The 27069-nt window shown below is 57.6% G+C and overlaps 2 protein-coding genes across 5 annotated transcripts; both read left to right on the top strand.

The window, feature by feature from the left end:
- LOC110562720 (uncharacterized) lies at window positions 1-6608 on the top strand. 3 transcript variants are annotated; one of them, XR_009593679.1, is made up of 15 exons: window positions 5-296; window positions 369-491; window positions 737-855; window positions 934-1084; window positions 1153-1237; window positions 1477-1685; window positions 1836-1953; window positions 2107-2279; window positions 4487-4629; window positions 4710-4812; window positions 5097-5396; window positions 5602-5802; window positions 5940-6024; window positions 6190-6268; window positions 6387-6522. XR_009593679.1 is itself a non-coding variant. In XM_060389237.1 (15 exons), the coding sequence occupies exons 1-15, from the start codon at window positions 24-26 to the stop codon at window positions 6471-6473; spliced, it is 2304 nt and encodes a 767-aa protein (XP_060245220.1). In that variant the 5' UTR covers window positions 7-23; the 3' UTR covers window positions 6474-6608. The 3 variants fall into 3 exon arrangements, 1 of the variants encoding a protein (XP_060245220.1); XM_060389237.1 differs by having other exon boundaries at window positions 7-296; window positions 6135-6268; window positions 6387-6608; XR_009593680.1 differs by lacking the exon at window positions 5602-5802 and having other exon boundaries at window positions 1-296.
- On the top strand, window positions 4749-26889 carry Eppk1 (epiplakin 1). 2 transcript variants are annotated; one of them, XM_060389236.1, is made up of 2 exons: window positions 4749-4812; window positions 14634-26889. In XM_060389236.1, the coding sequence occupies exon 2, from the start codon at window positions 14680-14682 to the stop codon at window positions 26656-26658; it is 11979 nt and encodes a 3992-aa protein (XP_060245219.1). In that variant the 5' UTR covers window positions 4749-4812; window positions 14634-14679; the 3' UTR covers window positions 26659-26889. The 2 variants fall into 2 exon arrangements, with proteins under 2 accessions (XP_060245219.1, XP_060245218.1); XM_060389235.1 differs by lacking the exon at window positions 4749-4812 and adding an exon at window positions 6943-7026.
- Window positions 26890-27069: the final 180 nt, after the last annotated feature.

Below are 27069 nucleotides of genomic sequence, written 5' to 3' on the forward strand. Positions count from 1 at the left end.
CCTCAACGTGCTCCGCATCCACAATGGGAAACCCTGTTTCAAGGCTTGGCTGCCTGGGGGAGAGGAGGAGCCGTGCACGCGGCAGCCCAAGGCCTCACAGCAGCCCCAGGACCCGGGGGGATCTCTCTCCATCTGTAGCTCCTCCTCGAGGCCCACTTCCACCAGGGATCCCCTGGGCCTGGTGGGGCTCCCGTGCTGTCCAGGTAACAGAGGTCACAGAGACCGTGGTGACTGAGACCGTAGTGACTGAGGCCGTGGAGATGGGGCCCTGCAGGCAAAGAGGGCAGCCGTTCCAGGTGAGTCAGGACAGCTCTGAGTGTGGGAAGCCTAAGAGGAGGCCAGATGAGGTGAGTACATCCATCTTTCAGGTACCTCTAGCGCCCCTGGACACGCTGTGCAGCTGGATGGATGGCATGGAGGAACTGCAGGCCTCGCAAGGACCCCTGGCTGCAGATGCCGCTTTGGCTGCTTCCCAGCTGCGGGAACAGGAGGTACAGGGCCAGGGGCTAGAGACAGGTGGGGACATTTTGTCCTCTGGGCCCCAGGCCAAGCCACTGGCAAATGACAGTGGTCACTGTGTGTTTGAATACACCTTGGTCCTCCAGGGTGGGCTGGAAGAAAACACTCATTAATGTTCCCAAGTGATTCCCCTTGATTAAAAGTGAGGGCCAGTGGCGGGAGAGCAAGCAGGGAGCCCAGAGCCCTTCACAAGTCCCTCCAACCTCACGTCTGGCAGCTGCTCCTGCGGCTGCTGAGAGAGCGTGCGCCACACACGGAGCCAAGATTGCAAGAGGCTGGAATCCCGTCAGAGCTGTGCACACGATGGCACCACCTGGTACAGCAGGCAGAAACCAGGTGAGACCACGGTGGGGGCCCGTGAGGGTGCCAGGGCAAGAAGGGGGCCACTGACAGCTCCTCCATCTTTACCCCAAGGTGGAGGCTCCTGAAGCAACTTGTCCCAGCAGCCCAGAGCTTTGAAACAGCCTGCAAGGCTCTGCTGGTGCAGCTGGGCCCGAGTGAACAGCTCCTGGCTGAGCTGCAGCTGGGGCCCAAGAGCCCCAAGGAATCTTTGCAGAACCTCCAGGTGTGGCCCAGACTTGGGGTGGGAGTCTGTGGGCTATCACAGGCTCAGTGTCTTGTGTCTGTTCACAGGAGGTGTGTGAGGGGGTTGCGGCACATGCCAAAGGCCTGGAAAGGGTTTTGGAGACTGGCCGGAGGCTGGCGGAGCTTCTCACTGGTAAGTGGACCTCAGCCCAGTCACTCAGTTGGCCGGTTGCCCCAGCCGAGATGTGCTCAGGCTCACATTCTGGAGCCCACCCTACCTTTAGCCCTGGGCAGACATCTGTGCCATTTCCCAGGCACAGGGCCTGCGGGTACCAAGGCCTCAATGTCTTTGTCCTCTCATCCCCGCTGCTGGTCCCCCAGTTCCCCTTCAATGTCAGCGTTTCCTCCCTGGCCTCTTGCCTCCGGCTGTAGGCGACCAAGCTCAGCTGGTACGAAGGCAGCTGGATGGATTCCAGGAGCGTGTAAGGCTGACCGAGGAGCAAGTCGCCTGTGTCCAGCAGAAGCTGCTATATGCTCAAAGGACAGAGTCCTCCAAGCCCTCACCGGCAGCAGGCCTGGAGGCCCAGCTTGGACCAGAGGGGTCTGTCTCAGCACATCCTGGGCTCAAGGATCCGAAGCAGGTGACTCCACGTAGAAGAAAGACGTCCAGTCTACCTCATACCCTCTGAGGAGACTGTAGTCCCCTGTACCAGGGCGCTAGAGTTGCTGGGAGAACGTACATTCTGTCCCTGGCTAGGGATGTCTAGAACAATGCTGGTTTCCTCCCATAGCTGAGTGTCCAGCTGGCCCAGCTAGCAGAGCGGCTTGAACAGCTGGCACAGTGGGCAGAGACCTCCAGTCAGGCGGCAGCAACCACAGTGACCATCTGGGAACCGAGCCTTTCATCAGGTACACCAGGGCCTTGGGGGTACCTGGGAACATTTGGGAGGTCATTGCCAGGCCTGGGGGTAGGATCAGGCCCAGGTGCTCAAGAAGCCAAGGTGGGGTGAGTGTGAAGGTCTTGCCAAGGCTGGGCTCTCAGGTGGTCATATCTCTCCCTAGCCATGCTTCAGACAGATACGAAGCCCCTGGAGGGGCACTGGTTAGAGACTCAAGAGCAAGACACTGGGCAGGAGGCCATATGGGAGCCAGCTGTGCAGATCTTGTGTGGCCTGGCAGAGCAGGGAGCCATCGAGGAGCTGAGGCCTGAGGGTGACTGGAACCCAGCCTTCCAGGTGCCTTGAAAAACTAGGGGGAAGAAGGTATCACCAAAAATCCCTTGGGAGGAGAGGTGGCCACAGGGACGCTGGACAACTAGGGTACTCTAAGGCTGAACTGTTTGCTGGTAGGAAGAACTGAGGCAGAGGACTCTAGGAGTGAAGAGAGTGCGGGGTTGGGGAAGGGAAGTGGAGGCAGCAGAGGAATTTCTTTCTTTTTCATTTGATTGTTTGTTTTTCGAGACAGGGTTTCTCTGTGTAGCCTTGGCTATCCTAGACTTGCTTTGTAGACCAGGCTGGCCTCGAACTCACAGAGATTCACCTGCCTCTGCCTCCCCAAGTGCTGGGATCACAGGTGTGCACCACCACGCCCAGCTAGCTAGAGGGATTTCTAATGATGACTTCGTAGCTCAGTTCCCAGCTTCGGACAGCCACAAATCTCCACGTAAGGTCACAACTTTCCCAGTGGGGTTGGGGCTTGAGACCAGCCCATCCCTGGCTGTTTGGACAGCTCCTGTTTGGACAGCACTGTCGAGCCTCCAGGCTGTATGGGTAGAGGTAGGGGCTGACGTATCTTCACGCCTTTTCTAGCAAATAGAGTCCATAATTAAGGCCAAAACATTGCTCTGAATGAGTTGCATTTATGCAAGAGCTGCAAAGAAAATATGAAAGAAATTTCTGATGCACAGTCTGGGACTGGCCAGCATTTTTTGCCACAAAGAGGCAAGAGTGGGCTCTGCCCCATTTTCTATAACACGGGACTTCTTGAGGTTTGCTGTCCGCCCAGAAGTTCTGGGTTCCTTCACTGGTCCTCAGATTCTCATTCTTGGGATTCTGATAGTATCCAGGGCCACTGGAACCAGCTGTCACCCACAGGGAAGTTGAAACTGTGGTTACACCCTGACTCAAAGTTCTGAGGGCTGAAAGTTTGAAGTGGACAGGGCTGGCTCCTGAGAGCTGGGAGGAAGGATTTCATCTGCCGCTCTCCTTACCATGTACGTAGTGTCTTTTTTTCAGGTGCACTCTGTGCCTTTTGAGTGCAAATCCCAGTCCCTTTCGTAGGTGTAGGTGTTTATGTGTATGTGTGCGTGTATGCTATGTGTAGGCCAGAAGTTGGCATCTGGCGTCTTCCTCAAGCTTGAGCCACTCTATCATTTTCGAAGATTTGTTTTGTCTTTAATTCTCTCCCCCCCTCTCTCTCTTGCTGTGTGTGTGTGTGTGTGTGTGTGTGTGTGTGTGTGTGTGTGTGTTACCCACATAGACCAGAAGAAGGCACAAGATCCGTTGGAGCTGAAGTTAGAGGCAGCTGTGAGTTGCCTGACCTGAGTTCGGGAAACTGAACTAGGTTCTCCGAGAGAGCAGAAAGTGCTCTTCACTGCTGAGCCATCTCTCAGGCCCTCCATCTTATTTGATGAGTCAGAGCCTCTCTTCTTGAACCTGCAGTTCTTATTTGTCCAGACTGGGCTGGCCATCCAGTCCCAGGAAGCTTACCTGTGCCTCTCTAGTGTTGGGATTACCAGTGTTCCCCCGTACTGATCTGTTTTATCTGTTTTTCACATAGATGCTAGGGACCAAACTCGGATCCTCATGCTTTTCAGCCAATACTTTACCAAGTGGACCATCTTCCCAGGCCCCAAATCCCCCCCCCTTTTTTTTTTTGAGACAGGGTTTCTCTGTGTAGCCTTGGCTGTCCCAGAACTCACTGTGTAGACCAGGCTGGCTGAATTCACAGAGATCTGCCTGCCGATGCCTCCCCGAGTGCTGGGATTAAAGGCGTGCCCCACCAGCACCCAGCTTCTCCCGCTGTTTTTGGGGGTAGCTGTCATATTGGTACCTACTGTCTACGCGGTCTCAGTCTACAGTTGGTTGTGCACGCAACTGTGTCTTTCTAAGTAAAGGCTGTACTTCGGCATGGGAATTAGGCGGTAGTGATGGTAACTACAGTTCAGCCACAGGGAGGATCTTGCTGGCTTTCTTCACCTTCCGCTGAGCGTCAGCACAACGCTGGGTGCAGCTGCCTTCCCTTGCACTGAAGAGGCCTAGGGGTAGAAGGACTGGGCCAGCCTGTGTGGTCCTCTGGCTAATGTGATGGATAGTGTGAGTCACAGGGTGAACGCAGTGAGGAAGAGGGCTCAAGATGTGAGGCACATGGAGGAGAAGAGATCTCACCCCTCAGCTTTTCCCACCCGGAGGGCCAGCAGTACAGCGGGCTGTTCCCATGGCAGGAGTTCCTGTGGGGACAGCAAACCCTGACGGTGTCATGGTTGAGGAGGCGAGGAGACACTGTCCATGGGAGCGCCTGCCACTTGGACCTACTGATAGACCTGCTGGGCTGCCATGCTGCCTTGTCTAGTCCCTCCTGTGAGAGGTGAGCTTGCTGGCCAGCTGTCCCCTACCTGACGTGTACTGGCCCTCTCCCCTGCTCATGTCTGTTCATCTCTTCTCCAGGATGCCCGCCCTGGAAAGGATGCTGCTGCTTGTGGGCCACCTTGTAGAGAAGCTGGTCCTGTGCCCCCATAGGCTGAGCCAGGCTGAAGCCTTACAGACCAAGGTGGGACCAGCGGCCAGAGGCTCTGGCCTGCACTGTTAACTATGGATCAACCCAGGGTTAGCCTGATGACACTGGTTCTAGTGTCCTAGACCCTCTTTTCTGGAGCCACACTCTGTATGACAGACCATTTGACCTTTAGGAGAAGCTGGAAGGCCTAAAGTGCTGGGCAGGACTGCCGAGAGGTTCTGGAAAATGGAGGCACTCGCTCAAGAGAGGTGGTGGAGGGGTGGGCAATTTTGAGCATGGGGTCCCCTAGTTCCCTAACACTGCTCCCTAATACATAGGTGGTACAAGCCCAAAGCTGGGTGCTAGAGGAGCTGCCTGGGGCCCTGAGCCTAAAGCGCTGGACTCAAGCCTCGAGGGAGGTCCTGGCTCTGAGGAATCTTGACCAGGGGCCGCCTGGGGACCTGGGGAGTAGAGCTAAGGCTTGCCTCCTGGGGAAGATTCCAGAAGAACTGAGCTGGAGGCCGTGGTGGGCAGAGGTCGTCATGGCTAACTGGAGTCCTAGGAAGACAGAGCATAGCAAGAGGAACCAGGAGAAAAGGGACCAGTGGGTACAGCTGGAACAGGGCCACCAGGAACAGGTAAGGGCAGGCAGATACATGCTCTGTTCGCTTCCGGCCACATGAAAGGGGCTCGGCTTCACCTCACAGCAAGGGGACAACATATACCTGGATCTTATGGGGAAGCGGCCTATGTTGCCTCGGCCATAGAATAAAGTGGCTGGTGGGGTGGGTGTGTGCGTGTCATACCCCAAGCCACAGGCAGCACTGCAACATTTCCCAGTAGGACCTTGTGGACAGCTTCCTGGCAGCTGGGGAGCAGGACAGCGATGGACAAAACTGGCCTGGCTGTACCTGGGGGAAATGTGGGCCTCACCACAAGCTCCCCAGTGGCCAGAAACAGCCAAACAGCCTGGTCAGGTCAAGAAACACGGAAGAGACAAGTACACCAGTGACCAGGGCCAGGCCCAGGGTCCAGGGAGCCTTGGTGAGCAAGTGTGAGTGTGGAGCTGTGACTGTAGGAAGGATAGAGCCCCCAATCCCTACATAGAAGGCTTGACACCTCACCTCACACCTCCGCCCTCCCTGGCTCCCCCCCCCCCCCCCCCCCGCCATGCTCTGCAGGCAGCGCGAGGAGCCTTGATGGTTCGCGTTGGAGGTGGCTGGGCAGCTCTGGATGAATTTCTGGTAAAAAATGACCCAGTCAGAGGTGAGAGCTGGGGGAGGAAAGGACACGCAAGTTCTTCTGGGGCCAGGTGGTGGGTGGGTAGGAGAGGTTTGGCGCCCGCTTTGGCCCAGCAACCTGGGATCTCTGAGCAGCAAAGGGGAGAACCAGCCAGCAGATCCACGAAAGGTTCCTGTGCTGGACTCCTAGTGTGCCGGCCCCTGAGGTCATCACCCTGAGGCTCTGGACCTCCATCCGAATGGGCTCTAGCAGACCCCTGTCTCAGAAGGTGAGAGCTGGGGTGGGCTTCAGAGCCGGGGGCCAGGTCCTCCAGATGGACCGAGGACTTAATCTGAGCTGGGGAGGAGGAACTGAGCGGTGAGGTGAAGCCTGGCCATCCCTTGTAGACAGGGCTGCCAACCGGCAAAGAACACAGAGACCCTAGCTCCTACAAGGTGAAAACCTCAGAGCAGCCCACTGAGGAGAAACCGTGAAGACTCCAAGCAGAGGGACAGGAACCGCGCGAGCACGATCAGGGACTGAGCAGGAGCTGGGGGGGCGGACATGGTCACAGCACACGGAGTGGGCTTGTGGCTCTCACTCTCAGCAATAAAGAGGAGTTTGGGGAACAGAAAGTCTCTCTGGTGGGTCTTCATTTCCCTTGCAAAAGCCATTCAAAAGCCACAGGGCAAAAGCAGGTTGCTTCCGCCCACCCCCACCCCGGTGCCTGCCCCGAATTCTTTTTCAGTGACTTGTAGTCAGGAGAGAGGAAGGGAGGGACTTTGCAACTCAGCAGCCTCTCCCAGCTTGAGTGGCTCAGAGATAGCCCTGCCCCGTGCCATAGTTTGCACTCACCTGCCCACCCCACCTGTCTTATGGGTGCCCAACCTGCCTTCAAGCTCCGCCTACCGCCCTCAATGGGGAAGGGACTTGGGTCACCACAGGGAGGGGCCACGGAGATTTAAATGCTCGTGGCGCGGGGCTCCCGTGTGGAGGGAGCAGAGAGACCTCGGACAGACGGACGTCGCGCCAGCCTTGTCGCCACAGGTGGGGAAATAAGGGCAGGTCGGAGGAATGAAACTGAAACACCTGTGGGAGCCAGAGGCCAGTGGCTCCAGTGACGGACCCAGGAGCCCAGTGTTCTGGGCCCCATTTACCACCCTGGGCAGTCTGAGCTCAGGGCTGGAGGTGGGAAGCTGCCCCGCCCCCAGCCTTGAGATGGGTGGGGAAACCGAGGCCGAGGCCCTTGCCCCGCTGCTGTGCAGACGAGCACGTGGGTGGGTGGGGGCTGTCTAGCGGTCTCCAGCAGGGTCTGTGGTGTGCTGTTTGGTTCTGCAGGTGGGGCACTCCTTGCCCTCCTGCTTGCAAGAAGTGGGGTTAGTGGTGAGAAATCTTACGATAGAGGCGTTTGGGCTGACAATCGGCTCTTGGCAGCCCCGATCAGGTGAGGGAGGCATTGCTGACCAGAGGAGGAGCTACCAGCTGTCCGGGGTGAGCAACCACAGCGGTGGCCCCTTGGGTGGTATCAGGACCCATGGGAAGAAGAGGAAGGGAAACAGGATTGTGTCTCTACCCCCACTTGCTTATCATGCCAATCTGCACAGGGTCCTTGACTCCTGTCTTTGGGGACAAGGTGCAACTGATACCCATTTTCGTTTTGCCTGCAATGGGGCAGAAGCCAAGTTTTCAATCTCCATGCACACTGGGCTGTCTGCCTGGCCTCCTGGTTCTGTTCTGATCTAGCTCAGTGCAGCGGTGGCAGTGGTGGGTCCTTGTGCCCATCCTTGTCCCAGCCTGGGGTGAGGGATCCACCCTTCAATGTGGTGACAGATGTCATCCGATGCCCCGGGAGTGCTGATCCTCTTTTCTCTTGGCACCCAGGGAAGCCCATGGTGGGCCACTAGCGAGGCAAGGAGGACTTCATTTCTCGTAGACCTCTTTGCCAGGGGAGTGTGGGCTTCCCCAGCCCCAACATGGTTCACTGATGCTGCTGTCCGGACCTGGGACTCCCATCCTTTTCCTTTACCGACACTGCCTGCGTTTCCTGCCTTCCTTGAAGGAGCTCTACATACCCCTCAGGCACCTGAATTCTTGACCCGTGTGTCTGGTTATCTTCCCAGGCAACTACTGCAGATGCCAGTGTCTACTCCTCTACCTTCCCGGGAAGAGGCAGGGCCCAGGGAGAGTCATACCAGGCCCAAGGTCACGCACAAGCCAACAGGGAGTGGCTGCCAACCACAGGCTGCATCTCACACAGCAGAACTCAGTCTCTCACCCCACCCCTTCCCCAGAGTCCCTGCTCTCTGGATCTTTGTCAGTGGCTTCCCACCTTGAATCTCCTCTTTGTTCAGGGAACTTGAGCTGCTTGCTTAAGCTTGTGTTGGCTTCTCACCCAGGCCTTGCCTTTCTGCACAAAGCATGCTTGTCAGGGCTGGCTGTCCATGTCCAGGTCAAGGGCTACTCAAGACCATGCCCTTCTGGTATGGTTCCCCACTGTAGTCCCAAGGCTCCCGGCTCCACCTATTTCTGGGCAGTGAGCTGCTTGTCCTGGATCCTCACCCACATCCAGCCGTATGTCAAGGGATACCAGCCTCTACCACCCCAGGGCCCCTCCTCTGTGCTCTGCCCTGTCCTGGGCAGCACCATGCATGGTTCCCTCCCATTCCCCCACCCCCAGCTCAGTGCAACAAAGGTACCCAAAGCAATGTTGGGAAGCAGAGTCTGGAATGAGTCATTCGGGGTGGTCTTAACATGCTGCCATGGAGGAGACAGGAGACAAGTTGGTGGCAGAGGCTGGCCTGCCATGCTGTCTAACTTGTCCCTGAAAATAGGCAAGCCTGGGCAGCCCCGTGTCTACCACAGTCACATTGGGCCTCAGAACCAGTCTCTAGGATGCCATTGGGTGCCTACTTGAGGAGTTGCAGTAGAAGAAGGTCTGGGGGGTGGGGGGAGTGGAACTGATCCTGTTATGGTGGCTTTCCGGTCGTACTGGGCATTTGTTGCCTCTCCCAGTCATCCAGAAAAAAAAAATGCCATTGACTTATTACACACTGTTGGCTGGGGTCACTGGGGCGTGACCAGACACCAGACCCCCCTCTCTGGGAGTCTACCCTCTGGTCAGAGTAGCTGTACACTCTCATTTACCATCAGCTGCCACGTGGCTGTGAGGACTACTACATCCTGGTGTAGTGGCCCCTCTCCCCCTGCCACTCAGGTCTGCCCTCTCTAGTGTTTCTCTTTCTCTGGACCCTGCAACTCACTCGCCCAGTGTGTAGGCCACTGCTCCCAGGCCTTGGATCCTGGGCCTGAGTTGCTCTGGGTGGGAGCACCCAGCACTATGGGAAAGCCATGTTTTAGAATAGAAATACTATGTCCGAGAGATGGTGCCCAGACCGCAGGGTGTCACCTGGGAGCCGAAGTCTGGGCTGTGCCTGTAAGCGGTTGTCCCTGCTCTCCATCTGCCAGCTGCTTCTGTTAAGCAGTGAAAGGGGCCCAGGCCAGTTTCGCTGACCTCTTGGCCTTCCCGCAGTGAACACCTCATCCTCCATGGCCAAGGAACTCCTTGGTTTGTTCTCCCTAAAGACATGAGGCAACCGTAAAGCAGCCCTGTGACCCTACCAAGCTGATACAGAACCCCAGTCACTCAGGCTCTAGGAACTGTTGATTGTTCTAGGGTCCCAGGTCCCAGGTCCCAGGTCCCAGGGTCAGGATGGTCAAGGCTCTAACTTAGGATGAATGACTTGGTTAATTCATCCCAAATTCTCAAATTCCCTTGATTCCCTTGATGCCCCTATACCCGCAGAGATTCCTCCTCACAGTCAGCCTCCCCCCTGCAGGGGCCAATTTCCTGTTTCCTACAGCTCAGCCTGGGGCCCTAAAAGGTCAGGAATCAACCTAAGAGGATGGGAGGGGCTGGGCCAAGAATCAAGTTGACTGGGGAAGGGATTTCCCAGAACAGGGGACAGACAAAACATAGTGGTAAGGACCATGGGAAGCATGAACCATAAACCATGTCACTGCCAAAGCATGGTCATCAGCATGGTCAGTGAGTAGCTGACCAGAGCTCTTCTCCAGAAGACCTAGCCTCCCTTGCTTTCTTCCTTGCACCCGTTTCTCATGAGGTCCCTTCTTGCCCAAAAAGTTGGAGGCTCCAAGAGTTGGAGGCTGGATTAAAACCGTCTGGACTTTCTATGTCCACCCCGGCTCTGAATAATGACATCGAGACTTGTATTTATTTATAATAGTTTCAGGCCTTAGAGAACTCTTGTTCTTGACTAGCTCTTACAACCTATGTTACCCCATTTATATTAATCTATGTTCTGCCACATGGCTTGTTTCGCACGTCTGACTTCCTCCGTGTCTTGCTTTCCCAGAGTTCCTATCTCAGCAGGAAGTCTTTCCTCCCTTTCCTACTTTGCTTTAGGCCGGTCAGCAATTTATTTACCCAATCAGAGGGTGATGGAGACCAATGTGTACAAAATACCGAGGCAGGGAGATACTTAATAAAAATGCCAATACAAAAGTCTGGTCTATACTCAACTCTGTGGGTACAGAAATCTGTATTTGAATAATGAAAGGATGATCTTTACATAGCGCATAAGAAGATCATCCTAACGCTGCGTGGCGCCTGCTTTCGGCTCTTGTTCATACGTGTGCCTATCAGTGGCCCCTTCACCTGCTTGTTCTAGGGCTACCTGCTCTACTAATTCGTTTTGGAACTCTGTGTGGCTAGACCCATTTGGCTGCCCCTTCTCAGGCTCCTTGGGTCGTCGTCAGCACCTGGACTCTGCTGCTGTGTCTTTGGGGCCCTACCACTCCCTTCCTAAGAGATAAGTCAAAGACTAGCCTGGGAGGCCCAGGATCAGCACCATGCTACAAGCAAACTGCCCATGCCTGGGCCGCCTTCCTCAGAGAGCCACACACAGCCTTCCACAGGCCGCAGATGCAGCCTGACAACGGTTCATGCTTCCCATGGTCCTTACCACTGTGTTCTGTCTGTCCCCTGTTCTGGGAAATCCCTTCCCCTGCCAACCTGATTCTTGGCCCAGCCCCTCCCATCCTCTTAGGTTGATTCCTGACCTCCTTTTAGGGCCCCAGGCTGAGCTGTAGGAGATAGGAGGCCTTTGGCCCCTGCAGGGGCAGGCTGTCTGTGAGGAGGAATCTCTTCGGGTATAGGGCATCGAGGGAACCTACGGATCTGAGAGTTTGGGATGAATTAACCAAGTCATTCTGACCACCCTGACCTGAGACTCATGCTTGACCAGGAGTTTTGCTCCATGTTGAGGTTTACTGTTCTGGTTTGGGGCCTCTAACAATGTAGCTGCCTGGGCCCTTGCAGTTGTCCCACTGGTCACTCCCAGTGTTTTGTGATCTTATCCCTGCCACCTTATGTCTTATGTTTTTTTTTTCCATGCCCCACTCTGTACCCCAAGAGCATTTCCACTCCTGAAGAACCGAATGGTGGCTGCTCACCTTATCTTAGCAGCTTGGGCTCTGCCTGCTCTGCTGCAGGTTGTTGGTCCACACTGCTGACCTGGTCCAGGTGCCTGCCTGGTTGTAGGCTTGAGGCTTGAGACTCTGAGCAGCAGACTGATGGTAGGATACCCCAGAAGGCTCAGGACCAGCCTGGGGGAGAGAATGAAGAAGGACATTTTGCCTAAGCTATGGCTGGCATGTCATCCCAGTAGTCTCCCTACGAGCCAGGACTTGATAGCCTGCAGAGTCTCCTCAAGTCATGTCAAGGGGCTTGAACCTGTCACAGGTCCTCATGTAGGACAATTCTTGAAGGGGTCAGTGGGGCCATATGCTCATAACCCTCTCTAAGCGGAATGAATGGTGTCTATTCTACCAAATCGTGTGGTAGCAACGCCTGACTTACCCTCCACAGGACAGGCTCTGCACCTGCCTTGGCCATGCTTCCCAGCAAGCCAGCCTCATTTCCCATTTACCTGCCCTCCACGTTCCATACGTGGTGTAGGCATTGGTGAGGAGCCTTAAAGGTAGCTGGTGAGGGCATGGAGGGCTCCTAGGTACATAGTACAGAAGCCTGGGCCGCAGGAGCAGGAAGCCTGACTAAGAAGTGACAGAATGAGCTTTGAGGTGCTGTGGCAAAACCATGAGAACTTAGATGGGTGTGAGGTGGACCAGTGGACAGACGGCATGCAGCTGTACTCACTGAAGCACCTTTTAAGAACAGACTGGCTGGGTTCAGGCCTTTAATCCCAACACTTGGGAGGCAGAGGCAGATGACTGGACTACAGAGTAAATTCTAGCCAGAGCTACACAGAGAAACCCTGTCATAAAGAAAAGAAAAGAAAAGAAAAGAAAAGAAAAGAAAAGAAAAGAAAAGAAAAGAAAAGAAAAGAAAAAGAAACAGATAGATAGATAGATAGATAGATAGATAGATAGATAGATAGATAGATGGACAGCAGAGCGTAAGGGACATATAATGTATAAGAGCACTAGGTGATCTGTATCAACAAGGACACAGAACAGGATATGACTTTGGGACTGGCTGGCTCAAGCTGCAGGTTTAGAGATCTGGGGACAGGCCAAGAATCTCTTATTTCACTGAGCACGCAGATTCAAAGTTGCCTGTTGAGTTCCACAGTACAAATGTGTATTGGGAAAGGGTAGACCAGCACCTCCCAAAGTTCATGCAAGGAGCAGCCTGGATGAACTTCTGAACAGAGAGAACGTTCTGGCAATGCCGAGGCTGTGGACTAAGAGAAAGCGCCGTGTGCAAGCTCAGCTTACGGGGTGGTTGTCTTCTCCTTGAGCAAGACTGCTGTCTTCCAGAGATGCCAGGTGCACTGGATTTGGGCCAGCAGGGCTTCAGGATGATCTCATCTTAGTTACATTCACAGAGATCCTGCTTCCAAATAAGGTTACAGTCATGTCCTGCAGGTTAGGACTCTGAGTTGCCTTTCTGGGTAATCAATTCAGTCCAGCTCAAAAGCTCCAAGGCCTGGCAGACACGTAGAAGCCTGGAGCCAGGTGACCCAGGACCCAGGCAGGCGTGAAGGCCCAACACACACCTTCTGAGACTAAGGCAGGGCTGGGGAAGAGGGATGCTCGGGAAGGCCCCAAGCCCTGTGCACTAGAATCCTGGAGGCTTGGAGTAGAGGCCAGCTGTGTTCCACAGGGAGTCCTGAGAGGCCCCAGATCCCTGTGCGTTATGAGTATACTATGCCAGAAATGTGGACAGACATGTTTGTGTCTTTCTACACTGTCAGAATGGACAGAATGACAACAAATTTACAGGGTTCAGTAGTTTCAGAATGCAAGAATTCTTCATGTAACCCCACCTACTCCAGTAACCCAGCCAAGGTGAAGGCAAGTTCATTTATTCCAATCTTAATTGCTAAACTCTTATCACCTATCACGCAGCACACAGTGAATCTCTTTGTGTATTTATACATAGATATGTGGTTTAGGGAATGAACACGCGTTAAAGAGGCTGCAGCCGGCTTCAGAGAAAGCCCTCAGAGCTGGGAGAGGCTGCACTGATAAGAAGTAAAATCCGCATTGAGGGGGAACTGCCACACTCAGGGTTTGAGAACCAAGCTGTAAAGTCTACCCACGAGGTGACAGGTGAAAGGTGAAAGGCCAAAGCAAGTTCCAAGAACAGGAAACGATGGGTTCAGGGCCAGGTCCAGAGGGACAAAAAGATGGGTGGGCGTGGAGTCAAGTAGGGTGCATCAACGGCAGAGGACAGGGTCAAGCGAAAGCTGTAGCGATAGTTGGGGAATCCTCTGCTTGCTTGTCCTTGATGCGTATACCAGGTGACTGGATGAGGTAAGGCCAGGTCATCGAAGTGTTAGGCCTTCATCACTTTAACGGGACCCAGATGAGGGAGTTATTCCCTTTTCTCGGAGTCAACGTCGGGTAAGTTCTTGGGCCTGGTTTCCTTGAGATGGCTTTAATGCCCCACATGCAGCTATCGTCTGAGCTCACCCTGGTGAATTTGTAAGGTGGCTTCCTTTCTACTCCCAGGAATAAGCCGTTTCAGTCAGTGCTGTGGCTGGTGCCTGATGTGATGGTGCTGTTGGTGGAGCCACCCATGGCCTGCAGTCTACTTCCCTCAAAATGGCAAAAGCCAAAATGGCAAATGGAGTCTCCTGGTTTTCTATGCACAGCCTAAAGAAAACAACAAAGCAAAACACCGTTTTACACAATATAGTATAACTTAAAGTAAGGAACAGGCTGGTCTCTTGCATTGTCTAAGTTTTTTGGGGCAGCCTGTCTTTGTTTGGGGGGGGGGAGGGTATTATTGAACAGGGTTTCTCTGTATAGCAGCCAGAACTGTCATGGAACTCACTCTGTAAACCCGGCTGGCCTTGAACTCGCAGAGATCCACCTCCCTCTGCCTCCTGAATGCTGGCGTGAAAAGCGTGCACCATCAGAGCAGCCTGTCTTAATCCATCTTGAGGACAGGGCTTTTCCCCCCAACAATAGGTTTGCTCATTCCTTTGGAGGGCCCTTGGCTACCATGGACCTCTGTGGCTGCTCAGGGAACCTCCTGTCCTCACATCTGGGTGTGGATTCAGGACTCAGTCAGCTTAGAAGGACCTGTGTCTGACCCCCATGATTGTATCTTTCTCACCTGCCCAGTCTATTCAGGGTCCCTGACTGAGTCTTTCTGTTCCCTACAGGACACAAGTGGACCTTGGGCAAGTTCTGCGTTACCAGTTGTCCGTGATGAACGGCCAGGCCCCTCCTCGTGATGTCGTGGTTGCCAACGGCACTGAGCAGTCAGTTGTCCCTACAATCATGACGCACCAGATGGGAGCCTGCACTCCTTCGGGGCCCCAAGCAGCGGCTGCCCCGCCTACCACAGGCAGAAGTATTGCTGGGGTGTATGTGGAGGCCTCAGGGCAGACCCAGAGCTTTTATGCTGCCATGAAGCAGGGCCTCCTGCCCACTGGGCTTGGGTTGGCTTTGCTTGAGGCCCAGGCAGCCACTGGGGGCCTCGTGGACCTTGCCCAGGGCCAGCTGCTTCCTGTGTCTGAGGCCCTAAGGCGGGGTCTGGTGGGATTGGAGCTAAAGGAGAAATTGTTGGCTGCTGAGCGTGCAGTTACTGGCTATCCCGACCCCTATGGGGGTGGAAAGCTGGCCCTCTTCCAGGCCATCGGGAAGGAGGTTGTAGACAGGACCCTGGGGCAGAGATGGCTGGAGGTCCAGATAGCTACTGGGGGCCTAATGGACCCAGCGCAGGGTGTGAAAGTGGCTCCAGAGCTAGCCTGCCTGCAGGGCCTTTTAGATAAGGAGACATGGCTCAGCCTGTTAGAGTCAGAGTCCAGCACGGGTGCCCCAGGTTTCTTTGACCCCAACACGCTGGAGCAGCTACCATACTGCACGCTGCTGGGTAGGTGCGTGCAAGACCCCAGCTCGGGGCTGCCTCTGTTGCCCTTGAAGACCACCTTCCGCACCCTGAGTGGGGCAGCCAGCGTGTCAATGCTGCTGGAGGCAGGAGTACTGGATGAGGAGACAGTCCGAGGCCTGCAGGAGGGCACGCTGGTGGTGGCAGATGTGGGCACACGACCCGAGGTGCAGCGCTATCTGGAGGGCACCGGGGGGCTGGCAGGGGTTGTCTTGTTACCCGGAGGCCACAAGAAGAGCTTTTTCCAGGCTACAGTTGAACACTTGCTCTCAAGGGGCGTTGCGCTGCAACTCTTAGAGGCCCAGGCTGCCACCCGCACCCTCGTGCACCCAGCCACAGGCCAGCGTCTTTGGGTGGAAGAGGCGGTCAAGGCAGGCCTGGTTGGCCCAGAACTCCACGAGCAGCTCCTGGTGGCAGAGCAGGCGGTGACAGGGTATTACGACCCCTTCAGCAGCTCCTGCATCCCCCTTTTCCAGGCTATGAAGAAGGAGCTTGTGGACCAGCCCCTGGCTCTGCGCCTCCTGGATGCCCAGCTGGCCACAGGTGGCCTTATATGCCCAGCCCGTAAATTCCGGCTGCCCTTGGAGGCTGCCCTGCGCTTTGGCTGCCTGGATGAAGAGACTCAGCAATGTCTTTCTCAGGCAGCGGGTTTTTTAGATCCCACCACACATGATAGCCTTCGCTATGAGCAGCTCTTGGTCCGCTCTGTCACTGACCCAGAGACAGGGCTCGCTTTCCTGCCCCTCCCTGGAGAACCCCATGCAAATGAGCCTCAGGGACCCACCACATTCATTGATCATTGTACTCGGCAGGTCTTGAGCAAGGCTACAACCTCCATCTCTGTAGGGAGGTATCAGGGCCGGCCTGTATCCCTCTGGGAACTGCTCTTTTCTGACGCAGTTCCCGTTAAGCAGAGGGCAATGCTTGCCCAGCAGCACCAGGAAGGGGCCCTGTCAGTGGAGGAGCTGGCAGCTGAGCTGAAGACCATTGTTGAGCAGGCTGCAGCCACTGCCAAAGTCACTTTTGCTGGGTTGAGGGACACCGTGACACCAGGAGAACTGCTGAAGGCTGAGATCATCAACCAGGACCTGTTTGAGCAGCTGGAACGTGGACAGACCTCAGCCCAAGATGTGGGCAACCTGGATTCGGTGCAGAGGTACCTGCAGGGCACAGGTTGCATTGCAGGCCTATTGCTGCCTGACTCCCAAGAACGCCTCAGCATTTACGAGGCCCGTAGCAAGGGCCTCCTCAGGCCCGGGACTGCTCTGATATTGCTTGAGGCCCAAGCTGCCACGGGCTTTATCATCGACCCAAAAGAGAACAAGAGATACTCCGTGGAGGAGGCCCTGAGGGCTGGTGTCATTGGGCCCGATGTATATGCAAAGCTGCTGTCTGCAGAACGTGCAGTGACCGGCTACACAGACCCCTACTCTGGGGAGCAGATCTCACTCTTCCAGGCCATGCAGAGGGACCTTATTGTCAGAGACCACGGCATCCGCTTGCTGGAGGCCCAGATTGCTACGGGTGGGGTCATCGACCCCATGCACAGCCACCGCCTGCCCGTGGACGTGGCCTACCAGCGCGGCTACTTTGACCAGATGCTGAACTCTATCCTGTTGGACCCGTCTGATGACACCAAGGGCTTCTTCGACCCCAACACGCACGAGAACCTCACCTACCTGCAGCTTCTGGAGCGCTGTGTCCATGACCCGGAGACGGGCCTGCACCTCCTGCCCCTGAGCAGTACACGACCCCAGCTGGTAGATAGCTCCACCCGGCAGGCCTTCCAGAACCTGCTGCTATCCGTGAGATATGGACGGTTCCGGGGGCAAAGAGTTTCTGCGTGGGAGCTGATTAACTCGGAATATTTCAGAGAGGACTGGAGGAGGCAGCTGCTGCAGCGTTATCGGAGGCGCAAGGTCACGCTGGAGCAGGTCACTCAGCTGTTGGAGAAAGAGATGAGGAGGTGGGCAGACATCACACTGCCTGCGTTACAGGGCCGAGTCACGGCCTACCAGCTCCTGGAGGCCCGCATCATCACCCAGGAGCTCCTGGACCAGGTTTTGACTGGAACGGTCAGCCCAGACACCCTTCTTCACATGGACCATGTTCGCAGGCACCTTCGGGGCTCAGGCACTGTAGGCGGTGTGCTATTACAACCCTCTAACCAGCGGCTCAGTCTCTACCAGGCCATGAGGCAGAAGCTCCTGGCGCCTAGCGTAGCCCTGGCTTTGCTGGAGGCCCAGGCAGCCACGGGAGCCATCACGGACCCCCGCAGTCTGGAGACCCTGTCGGTAGATGAGGCTGTGTGCAGGGGAGTGGTGGGAGCAGAAGTGTATGGCAAGCTGAAACGAGCAGAGCATTCTATCACTGGCTACAGAGACCCCTTTTCTGGGAAGAAGGTGTCCCTGTTCAGGGCCATGAAGAAGGGCCTTATCCCTGTGGAGCAGGCAACCCGCCTACTAGAAGCCCAGGTATCCACTGGAGGGGTCGTTGATCCCACAACCCACCTCCATCTCCCCATGCCTGAGGCAGTCCAGCGTGGCTGCATCGATCTGGAGATGGAAGCGACCTTGTCCAGCTCTCCTGAGACCTTCCCCACACCTGATGGCCGGGGACACACCAGCTATGCCCAGCTTCTGGAGCAGTGTCTCCAGGACAAAGCCTCCGGGCTTCACCTCCTGCCTCTGACAGAAGATGCTCCTACAGTCCCCACAGACACACAGATCCAGGAGACCCTGCAGGCCTCAGCTGGCACCGATGATGGTTTGTCCCTCTGGGACCTGCTCACCTCTTGCTACTTTACTGAGGAGCAGCGCAGAGGCTTCCTTGAGGACGTGAGGGTTGGGAAGACTTCTGTGCCGCAGCTGCAAGAGACTGTGCGCGCCTGGGTGCAGGAAGCAAAGCTCCTGGCCCGGGCCCGCATCACTGTGCCGGGCCCTCGGGGTGAGGTCCCTGCCATTTGGCTAAGAGATGCTGGTGTTATCACCCAAGAGACACTGGAAATGCTGGCACAGGGTGTGCAGTCACCTGCTGAGGTAGCCAAACAGCCTGCTGTGAAGGCCTGCCTCTGGGGCACAGGCTGTGTGGCCGGTGTGCTGCTGCAGCCCTCGGGGACCAAGATGAGCATTGCCCAGGCTGTAAAAGATGGCCTCCTGCCCACAGGCCTCGGCCAGCAGCTGCTGGAGGCCCAAGTGGCGTCTGGCTTCCTTGTCAATCCGCTAACCAACCAGAGATTGTCAGTGGAGGGTGCAGTGAAGGCTGGCCTGGTGGGCAGGGAGCTGAGCGAACAGCTTAGGCAAGCGGAAAGGGCTGTGACGGGATACCCAGACCCCTATTCAGGAGGCTCCCTCTCTCTATGGCAGGCCATGGAGAAGGGGCTTGTCCCCCAGAGTGAGGCTTTTCCTCTCCTGCAAGTGCAGCTGGCCACAGGCGGTGTTGTGGACCCCGTCCACGGAGTGCACCTGCCCCAGGCAGCGGCCTGCAAGCTTGGCCTCCTAGACGAACCGACCAGCCAGATGCTGGCCACCACTGAGAAGGAAAACAAGCTCTTTTTTGACCCCAACTCCCATGAAAAGGTGACATACCGGCAGCTCAAGGAACTCTGTGTGCTGGATGCTGACACCAGCCTGTGGCTGCTGCCACTGACCCAGAACACTGTGCTTGAAGTGGATGACCACACTGCAGTGGCTCTGAGGGCCATGAAGGTGCCCATCAGCATGGGGAGGTTCCAAGGACACAGCGTGTCACTCTGGGACCTGCTACACTCTGAGTACGTTGGAGCCGAAAAGCGGAGGGAGCTGGTGGCACTTTGTTGTTCCGGGAGGGCTGCTGCCCTGCGGCAGGTCATCAGTATGGTCACCACCCTGGTGGAGGCTGCAGAGAAGCAGCCCCCACAGGCCACCTTCAAAGGGCTCCGGAAGCAGGTTTCAGCTGGGGACTTGTTTAGATCCCAGCTGATCAACAAGCAGACGCTGGATGAACTCAATCAGGGGAAGAGGACGGTCCAGGAAGTGACAGAGATGGACAGTGTGAGGAGGTCCCTGGAAGGAGGCAACTTCATTGCTGGGGTCCTTATTCAGGGCACAAAAGAGAGGATGAGCATCCCGGAGGCCTTGAGAAGGCGCATTCTGAGGCCAGGCACAGCCCTGGTGCTGCTGGAAGCTCAGGCAGCCACCGGGTTCATCATTGACCCTGTGGAGAACCAGAGGCTAACTGTAGAGCAGGCCTTCCAGGCAGGGATGTTCGGCAAGGAAACCTACACAAAGCTCTTGTCAGCCGAGCGTGCTGTCACTGGGTACACGGACCCTTACACTGGAGAACAGATCTCCCTCTTCCAGGCCATGCAGAGGGACCTGATTGTCAAGGACCACGGCATCCGCCTCCTGGAGGCCCAGATTGCCACGGGCGGCATCATCGACCCTGTCCACAGCCACCGAGTGCCCGTGGACGTGGCCTACCAGCGCGGCTACTTCAATGAGGAGATGAACCGCATCTTGGCTGACCCGAGCGATGACACCAAGGGCTTCTTTGACCCCAACACTCACGAGAACCTCACCTACCTGCAGCTGCTGGAGCGCTGCGTGGAGGACCCCGAGACGGGCCTGTTCATGTTGGAAATTGTAAAGAAAGGAGAAACCTGCACATACATTGATGAGGCCACAAGGCAAGCTCTGAGGTCCAGAACTATGAAAATGTACGTAGGGAAGTTTGCAGGCCAGACGGTGTCTGTGTGGGACCTGCTCTCTTCCCAGTATTTTACAGAAGGAAGGAAAAGAAAGCTTTTGCGGGACTACAGATCCCAGAACATAGGCCTAGAGAAACTTCTAGAGGTTATCACCTCCACGGTGGAAGAAACAGAGAAGCAAAACCAAAAATTCAAGGTGGCAGGCATCCATGGCGAAGTGACAGCCACGGAGCTGTTCAACTCTGGGATCCTCGACAGGAAGACGCTGGATGCACTCCACAGTGGGGAGAGGAGGAGTCAGGACCTCAGCAGACTGGAGCAGGTAAAGAGCTACCTAGAAGGCAGCAGCTGCATTGCCGGGGTGACCACACCCCTAACCCGGGAAGTGATGAGTCTCTATGCCGCCGGCAGGGAAGAACTCATCCCTGCAGGGTTTGCAGCTCAGTTGCTGGAGGCACAGGCTGCCACCGGGTACCTAATGGACCCCTGCACCCACCAGAGGCTGAGCGTGGATGAGGCCATCGCATCTGGCCTGGTGGGTGAAGACCTGAGGGAAAGACTTGTGAATGCAGAGAAGGCAGCGAAGGGCTACGAAGACCCAGCCACGGGGGAGACTATCCCACTGTTCCAGGCCATGGAGAAGAAGCTGGTCAGGAGGGAGGAAGCACTGAGGCTTCTGGAGGTGCAGGTGGCCACAGGAGGGGTCATTGACCCACTGCACCACCACCGCGTGCCCCTGGAGGTAGCCTGCAGGCGCAGCTGTCTCTGTGATGACATGGTAGTGCTCGTTGCTGATCAGAAACACATGAGGAAAAGGTTTGTGGATCCCAACACGCAGGAGAAGGTCACATACCAGGAGCTGCAGGACAGGTGCCAGAGGGAGGAGAAGTCAGGCTGGGCTCTGTTCCCAGTGGTCAAGGACAAAAAGGACATGGAGTATGTTGACGAGGCCACCAAAAGGGCCCTGGAGGCAGAGCAGGTGGAGGTGACTGTGGGGAGGTACAGAGGCCAGAGGATATCCGTGTGGGAGCTCCTGAACTCAGAGTATGTGTCACAGGACAAAAAGATGGAGTTAGTTAGGCTATACAAAGAAGACACAGAGCGGGCACTGCAGAAAGTGGTAAAACTTATCCTACAAATGATTGCAGACAAGGAGGGCAAAAGCCGGCAGCTCTGGTTCCGAGGATTACGAATGCAGGTGACAGCAGAGGAACTGCTCAGCTCAGCCGTCATCACAAAGCAGACCCTGAAGGACCTGGAAGAAGGCAGAACCACAGTAGATCAGATTGAAAGGAATGAAGATGTGAGGAGATACCTCAAAGGCACCAGCTGCATTGCGGGCGTCCTGGTACCCGTGCATGGAGAGCCCGGGCGCCAGGAGAAGATGAGCATCTATCAGGCCATGTGGAAGGGTGTGCTGAGGCCCGGCACGGCCCTGGTGCTGCTGGAGGCCCAGGCGGCCACTGGCTTCATCATCGACCCGGTGCACAACCGCAGGCTGTCTGTGGAGGAGGCCGTGGCAGAGGGCGTGGTGGGGGGCGAGGTCCAGGAGAAGCTGCTGTCTGCCGAGCGGGCGGTGACGGGCTACACGGACCCCTACACGGGGGAGCAGATCTCCCTCTTCCAGGCCATGCAGAGGGACCTGATCGTCAAGGACCACGGCATCCGCCTGCTGGAGGCCCAGATCGCCACGGGTGGGGTCATCGACCCCATGCACAGCCACCGCCTGCCCGTGGACGTGGCCTACCAGCGCGGCTACTTTGACGAGGAGATGAACGGCATCCTGGCCGACCCCGGGGACGACACCAAGGGCTTCTTTGACCCCAACACGCACGAGAACCTCACCTACCTGCAGCTGCTGCGCCGCTGTGTGCGGGACCCGGACACTGGGCTGTACATGCTGCAGCTGGCAGGAAAGGGCTCCAGTGTGCACCAGCTGAGCCAGGAGCTGAGGCGCGCCCTTCGGGAGGCCCGTGTGACCCCGGGATCAGGCGACTTCCAGGGTCAGAGCGTCTCAGTGTGGGAGCTCCTCTTCTACCGCGAGGTGCCCGAGAGCCTGCGCCAGGACCTGCTGCGTCGCTACCAAGCTGGCGGGCTGACCGTTCAGGACCTGAGTGCCACCCTCACCTCGCTGCTGGCCCGGGCCAAGGACGGCAGCCCAGGAGTGGATGCCCGGGAGGCCCTGGGCAAGGCCACCATGCAGGTCAAAAGGGGGCCTCTCCGGGGACGAGAGGTCCCCGTGTGGGACGTCCTGGCATCCAGCTATGTGAGAGAGGACACCCGGAAGGAGCTGCTGGCCCAGTTCAGCTCTGGGACGCTGACTCTGCCCATGCTGAGGAGAAGGCTGACCACCATCATCGAGGAGGCCGAGGAAACGCAGGAGGCTGAGGACACGCAGGAGGCCGACCCAAAGCGGAGCATCCCCTCCCTGGACCAACAGGAGCCTGGAGCCGGGAGCTCGGAGACCCTCCCAGACAAGGGCGAGGTCCAGGAGGACGCTGAGAGGGCCAGGCAGCAGCAGGAGCAGGCTCTGCGAGCCGCCACCATGCAGGTTCAGCGTGGACAGTTCCGGGACCAGCGGGTTTCCGTGTGGAAGGTGCTGTTCTCCTCCTACCTGAGCCAGGCCCGCCGCGAGGAGCTGCTGGCCCGCCACCTGGCCGGCACCCTGGGCCTGGACCAGCTGATCTCCATCCTCACCCAGGTCATCCAGGAGACAGAAGAAGGGCTCAGCAAGGTGTCTTTCCGTGGCCTGAGGCGCCAGGTGACGGCCTCTGAGTTGCACACGTCCGGGATCCTGGACCCCGAGACCCTGCGGGATCTGGCCCAGGGGACCAAGAGCCTGCGGGAGGTGACAGAGATGGACTCTGTCAAGCGCTACCTGGAGGGCACCAGCTGCATTGCGGGCGTCCTGGTACCCGTGCATGGAGAGCCCGGGCGCCAGGAGAAGATGAGCATCTATCAGGCCATGTGGAAGGGCGTGCTGAGGCCCGGCACGGCCCTGGTGCTGCTGGAGGCCCAGGCGGCCACAGGCTTCATCATCGACCCGGTGCACAACCGCAGGCTGTCTGTGGAGGAGGCCGTGGCAGAGGGCGTGGTGGGGGGCGAGGTCCAGGAGAAGCTGCTGTCTGCCGAGCGGGCGGTGACGGGCTACACGGACCCCTACACGGGGGAGCAGATCTCCCTCTTCCAGGCCATGCAGAGGGACCTGATCGTCAAGGACCACGGCATCCGCCTGCTGGAGGCCCAGATCGCCACGGGTGGGGTCATCGACCCCATGCACAGCCACCGCCTGCCCGTGGACGTGGCCTACCAGCGCGGCTACTTTGACGAGGAGATGAACGGCATCCTGGCCGACCCCGGGGACGACACCAAGGGCTTCTTTGACCCCAACACGCACGAGAACCTCACCTACCTGCAGCTGCTGCGCCGCTGTGTGCGGGACCCGGACACTGGGCTGTACATGCTGCAGCTGGCAGGAAAGGGCTCCAGCGTGCACCAGCTGAGCCAGGAGCTGAGGCGCGCCCTTCGGGAGGCCCGTGTGACCCCGGGATCAGGCGACTTCCAGGGTCAGAGCGTCTCAGTGTGGGAGCTCCTCTTCTACCGCGAGGTGCCCGAGAGCCTGCGCCAGGACCTGCTGCGTCGCTACCAAGCTGGCGGGCTGACCGTTCAGGACCTGAGTGCCACCCTCACCTCGCTGCTGGCCCGGGCCAAGGACGGCAGCCCAGGAGTGGATGCCCGGGAGGCCCTGGGCAAGGCCACCATGCAGGTCAAAAGGGGGCCTCTCCGGGGACGAGAGGTCCCCGTGTGGGACGTCCTGGCATCCAGCTATGTGAGAGAGGACACCCGGAAGGAGCTGCTGGCCCAGTTCAGCTCTGGGACGCTGACTCTGCCCATGCTGAGGAGAAGGCTGACCACCATCATCGAGGAGGCCGAGGAAACGCAGGAGGCTGAGGACACGCAGGAGGCCGACCCAAAGCGGAGCATCCCCTCCCTGGACCAACAGGAGCCTGGAGCCGGGAGCTCGGAGACCCTCCCAGACAAGGGCGAGGTCCAGGAGGACGCTGAGAGGGCCAGGCAGCAGCAGGAGCAGGCTCTGCGAGCCGCCACCATGCAGGTTCAGCGTGGACAGTTCCGGGACCAGCGGGTTTCCGTGTGGAAGGTGCTGTTCTCCTCCTACCTGAGCCAGGCCCGCCGCGAGGAGCTGCTGGCCCGCCACCTGGCCGGCACCCTGGGCCTGGACCAGCTGATCTCCATCCTCACCCAGGTCATCCAGGAGACAGAAGAAGGGCTCAGCAAGGTGTCTTTCCGTGGCCTGAGGCGCCAGGTGACGGCCTCTGAGTTGCACACGTCCGGGATCCTGGACCCCGAGACCCTGCGGGATCTGGCCCAGGGGACCAAGAGCCTGCGGGAGGTGACAGAGATGGACTCTGTCAAGCGCTACCTGGAGGGCACCAGCTGCATTGCGGGCGTCCTGGTACCCGTGCATGGAGAGCCCGGGCGCCAGGAGAAGATGAGCATCTATCAGGCCATGTGGAAGGGCGTGCTGAGGCCCGGCACGGCCCTGGTGCTGCTGGAGGCCCAGGCGGCCACAGGCTTCATCATCGACCCGGTGCACAACCGCAGGCTGTCTGTGGAGGAGGCCGTGGCAGAGGGCGTGGTGGGGGGCGAGGTCCAGGAGAAGCTGCTGTCTGCCGAGCGGGCGGTGACGGGCTACACGGACCCCTACACGGGGGAGCAGATCTCCCTCTTCCAGGCCATGCAGAGGGACCTGATCGTCAAGGACCACGGCATCCGCCTGCTGGAGGCCCAGATCGCCACGGGTGGGGTCATCGACCCCATGCACAGCCACCGCCTGCCCGTGGACGTGGCCTACCAGCGCGGCTACTTTGACGAGGAGATGAACGGCATCCTGGCCGACCCCGGGGACGACACCAAGGGCTTCTTTGACCCCAACACGCACGAGAACCTCACCTACCTGCAGCTGCTGCGCCGCTGTGTGCGGGACCCGGACACTGGGCTGTACATGCTGCAGCTGGCAGGAAAGGGCTCCAGCGTGCACCAGCTGAGCCAGGAGCTGAGGCGCGCCCTTCGGGAGGCCCGTGTGACCCCGGGATCAGGCGACTTCCAGGGTCAGAGCGTCTCAGTGTGGGAGCTCCTCTTCTACCGCGAGGTGCCCGAGAGCCTGCGCCAGGACCTGCTGCGTCGCTACCAAGCTGGCGGGCTGACCGTTCAGGACCTGAGTGCCACCCTCACCTCGCTGCTGGCCCGGGCCAAGGACGGCAGCCCAGGAGTGGATGCCCGGGAGGCCCTGGGCAAGGCCACCATGCAGGTCAAAAGGGGGCCTCTCCGGGGACGAGAGGTCCCCGTGTGGGACGTCCTGGCATCCAGCTATGTGAGAGAGGACACCCGGAAGGAGCTGCTGGCCCAGTTCAGCTCTGGGACGCTGACTCTGCCCATGCTGAGGAGAAGGCTGACCACCATCATCGAGGAGGCCGAGGAAACGCAGGAGGCTGAGGACACGCAGGAGGCCGACCCAAAGCGGAGCATCCCCTCCCTGGACCAACAGGAGCCTGGAGCCGGGAGCTCGGAGACCCTCCCAGACAAGGGCGAGGTCCAGGAGGACGCTGAGAGGGCCAGGCAGCAGCAGGAGCAGGCTCTGCGAGCCGCCACCATGCAGGTTCAGCGTGGACAGTTCCGGGACCAGCGGGTTTCCGTGTGGAAGGTGCTGTTCTCCTCCTACCTGAGCCAGGCCCGCCGCGAGGAGCTGCTGGCCCGCCACCTGGCCGGCACCCTGGGCCTGGACCAGCTGATCTCCATCCTCACCCAGGTCATCCAGGAGACAGAAGAAGGGCTCAGCAAGGTGTCTTTCCGTGGCCTGAGGCGCCAGGTGACGGCCTCTGAGTTGCACACGTCCGGGATCCTGGACCCCGAGACCCTGCGGGATCTGGCCCAGGGGACCAAGAGCCTGCGGGAGGTGACAGAGATGGACTCTGTCAAGCGCTACCTGGAGGGCACCAGCTGCATTGCGGGCGTCCTGGTACCCGTGCATGGAGAGCCCGGGCGCCAGGAGAAGATGAGCATCTATCAGGCCATGTGGAAGGGCGTGCTGAGGCCCGGCACGGCCCTGGTGCTGCTGGAGGCCCAGGCGGCCACTGGCTTCATCATCGACCCGGTGCACAACCGCAGGCTGTCTGTGGAGGAGGCCGTGGCAGAGGGCTTGGTGGGGGGCGAGGTCCAGGAGAAGCTGCTGTCTGCCGAGCGGGCGGTGACGGGCTACACGGACCCCTACACAGGGGAGCAGATCTCCCTCTTCCAGGCCATGCAGAGGGACCTGATCGTCAAGAACCATGGCATCCGTCTTTTGGAGGCCCAGATTGCCACTGGTGGTGTAATTGACCCAGTCCACAGCCACCGCGTGCCCGTGGAAGTGGCCTACGAACGTGGCTACTTTGATGAGGAGATGAACAGCATCTTGGCAGACCCAGGTGATGACACCAAGGGCTTCTTTGACCCCAACACGCACGAGAACCTCACCTACCTGCAGCTGTTGCAGAGAGCAACTGTTGACCCTGAAACTGGATTACTGTTTCTCTCTGTCTCTAAAGATTGAATTTTATATTATTTGCTGAGATTTTATGGAACATGCCTCAGCATTCTCACAGTGTTTGACTTGCATAGTTATTATATCTTTATGCTTTCATGTCTGTTTTAAATCAGAGTTTGACTTTTAGGTTATTTTTTTTTCTTCCTCCTCTCCATGCTTTCCTTTATTTTAATTTTTTTGTGCTATGTATGTTCCCATTTTTGTTTTTCCTATATAAATGTTTCATGTTATTTCTTATGACCGTGTTCTGTTGTTATTTTTAATAAGAGCATGGGCTTGGAGGAAGAGGTCTCTTCATTCAGGCTCTCATTTCATTCCAGACAGCACCATAATCACTCACTGTGATCACTCTGTAGTCCACACTGGTCTCAAGACTGCTGGTAATCTTTTTTTTTTTTTTCTGTGTTCTCCCAAGCA

This window comes from Meriones unguiculatus, chromosome 8, assembly GCF_030254825.1.
Source record: "Meriones unguiculatus strain TT.TT164.6M chromosome 8, Bangor_MerUng_6.1, whole genome shotgun sequence".
Taxonomy (NCBI): Eukaryota; Metazoa; Chordata; class Mammalia; order Rodentia; family Muridae; genus Meriones; species Meriones unguiculatus.

What these genes read in the sequence shown, in the direction of transcription:
- LOC110562720 (XM_060389237.1), top strand. Translation starts at nt 24, where the DNA reads ATGGGAAACCCTGTTTCAAGGCTTGGCTGCCTGGGGGAGAGGAGGAGC. An exon ending in GTACAGCAGGCAGAAACCAG is followed by an intron (nt 856 to 933) that starts GTGAGACCACGG and finishes CTTTACCCCAAG; the next exon opens with GTGGAGGCTCCTGAAGCAAC. An exon ending in GCAGACCCCTGTCTCAGAAG is followed by an intron (nt 6,269 to 6,386) that starts GTGAGAGCTGGG and finishes CATCCCTTGTAG; the next exon opens with ACAGGGCTGCCAACCGGCAA.
- Eppk1 (XM_060389236.1), top strand. Translation starts at nt 14,680, where the DNA reads ATGAACGGCCAGGCCCCTCCTCGTGATGTCGTGGTTGCCAACGGCACT.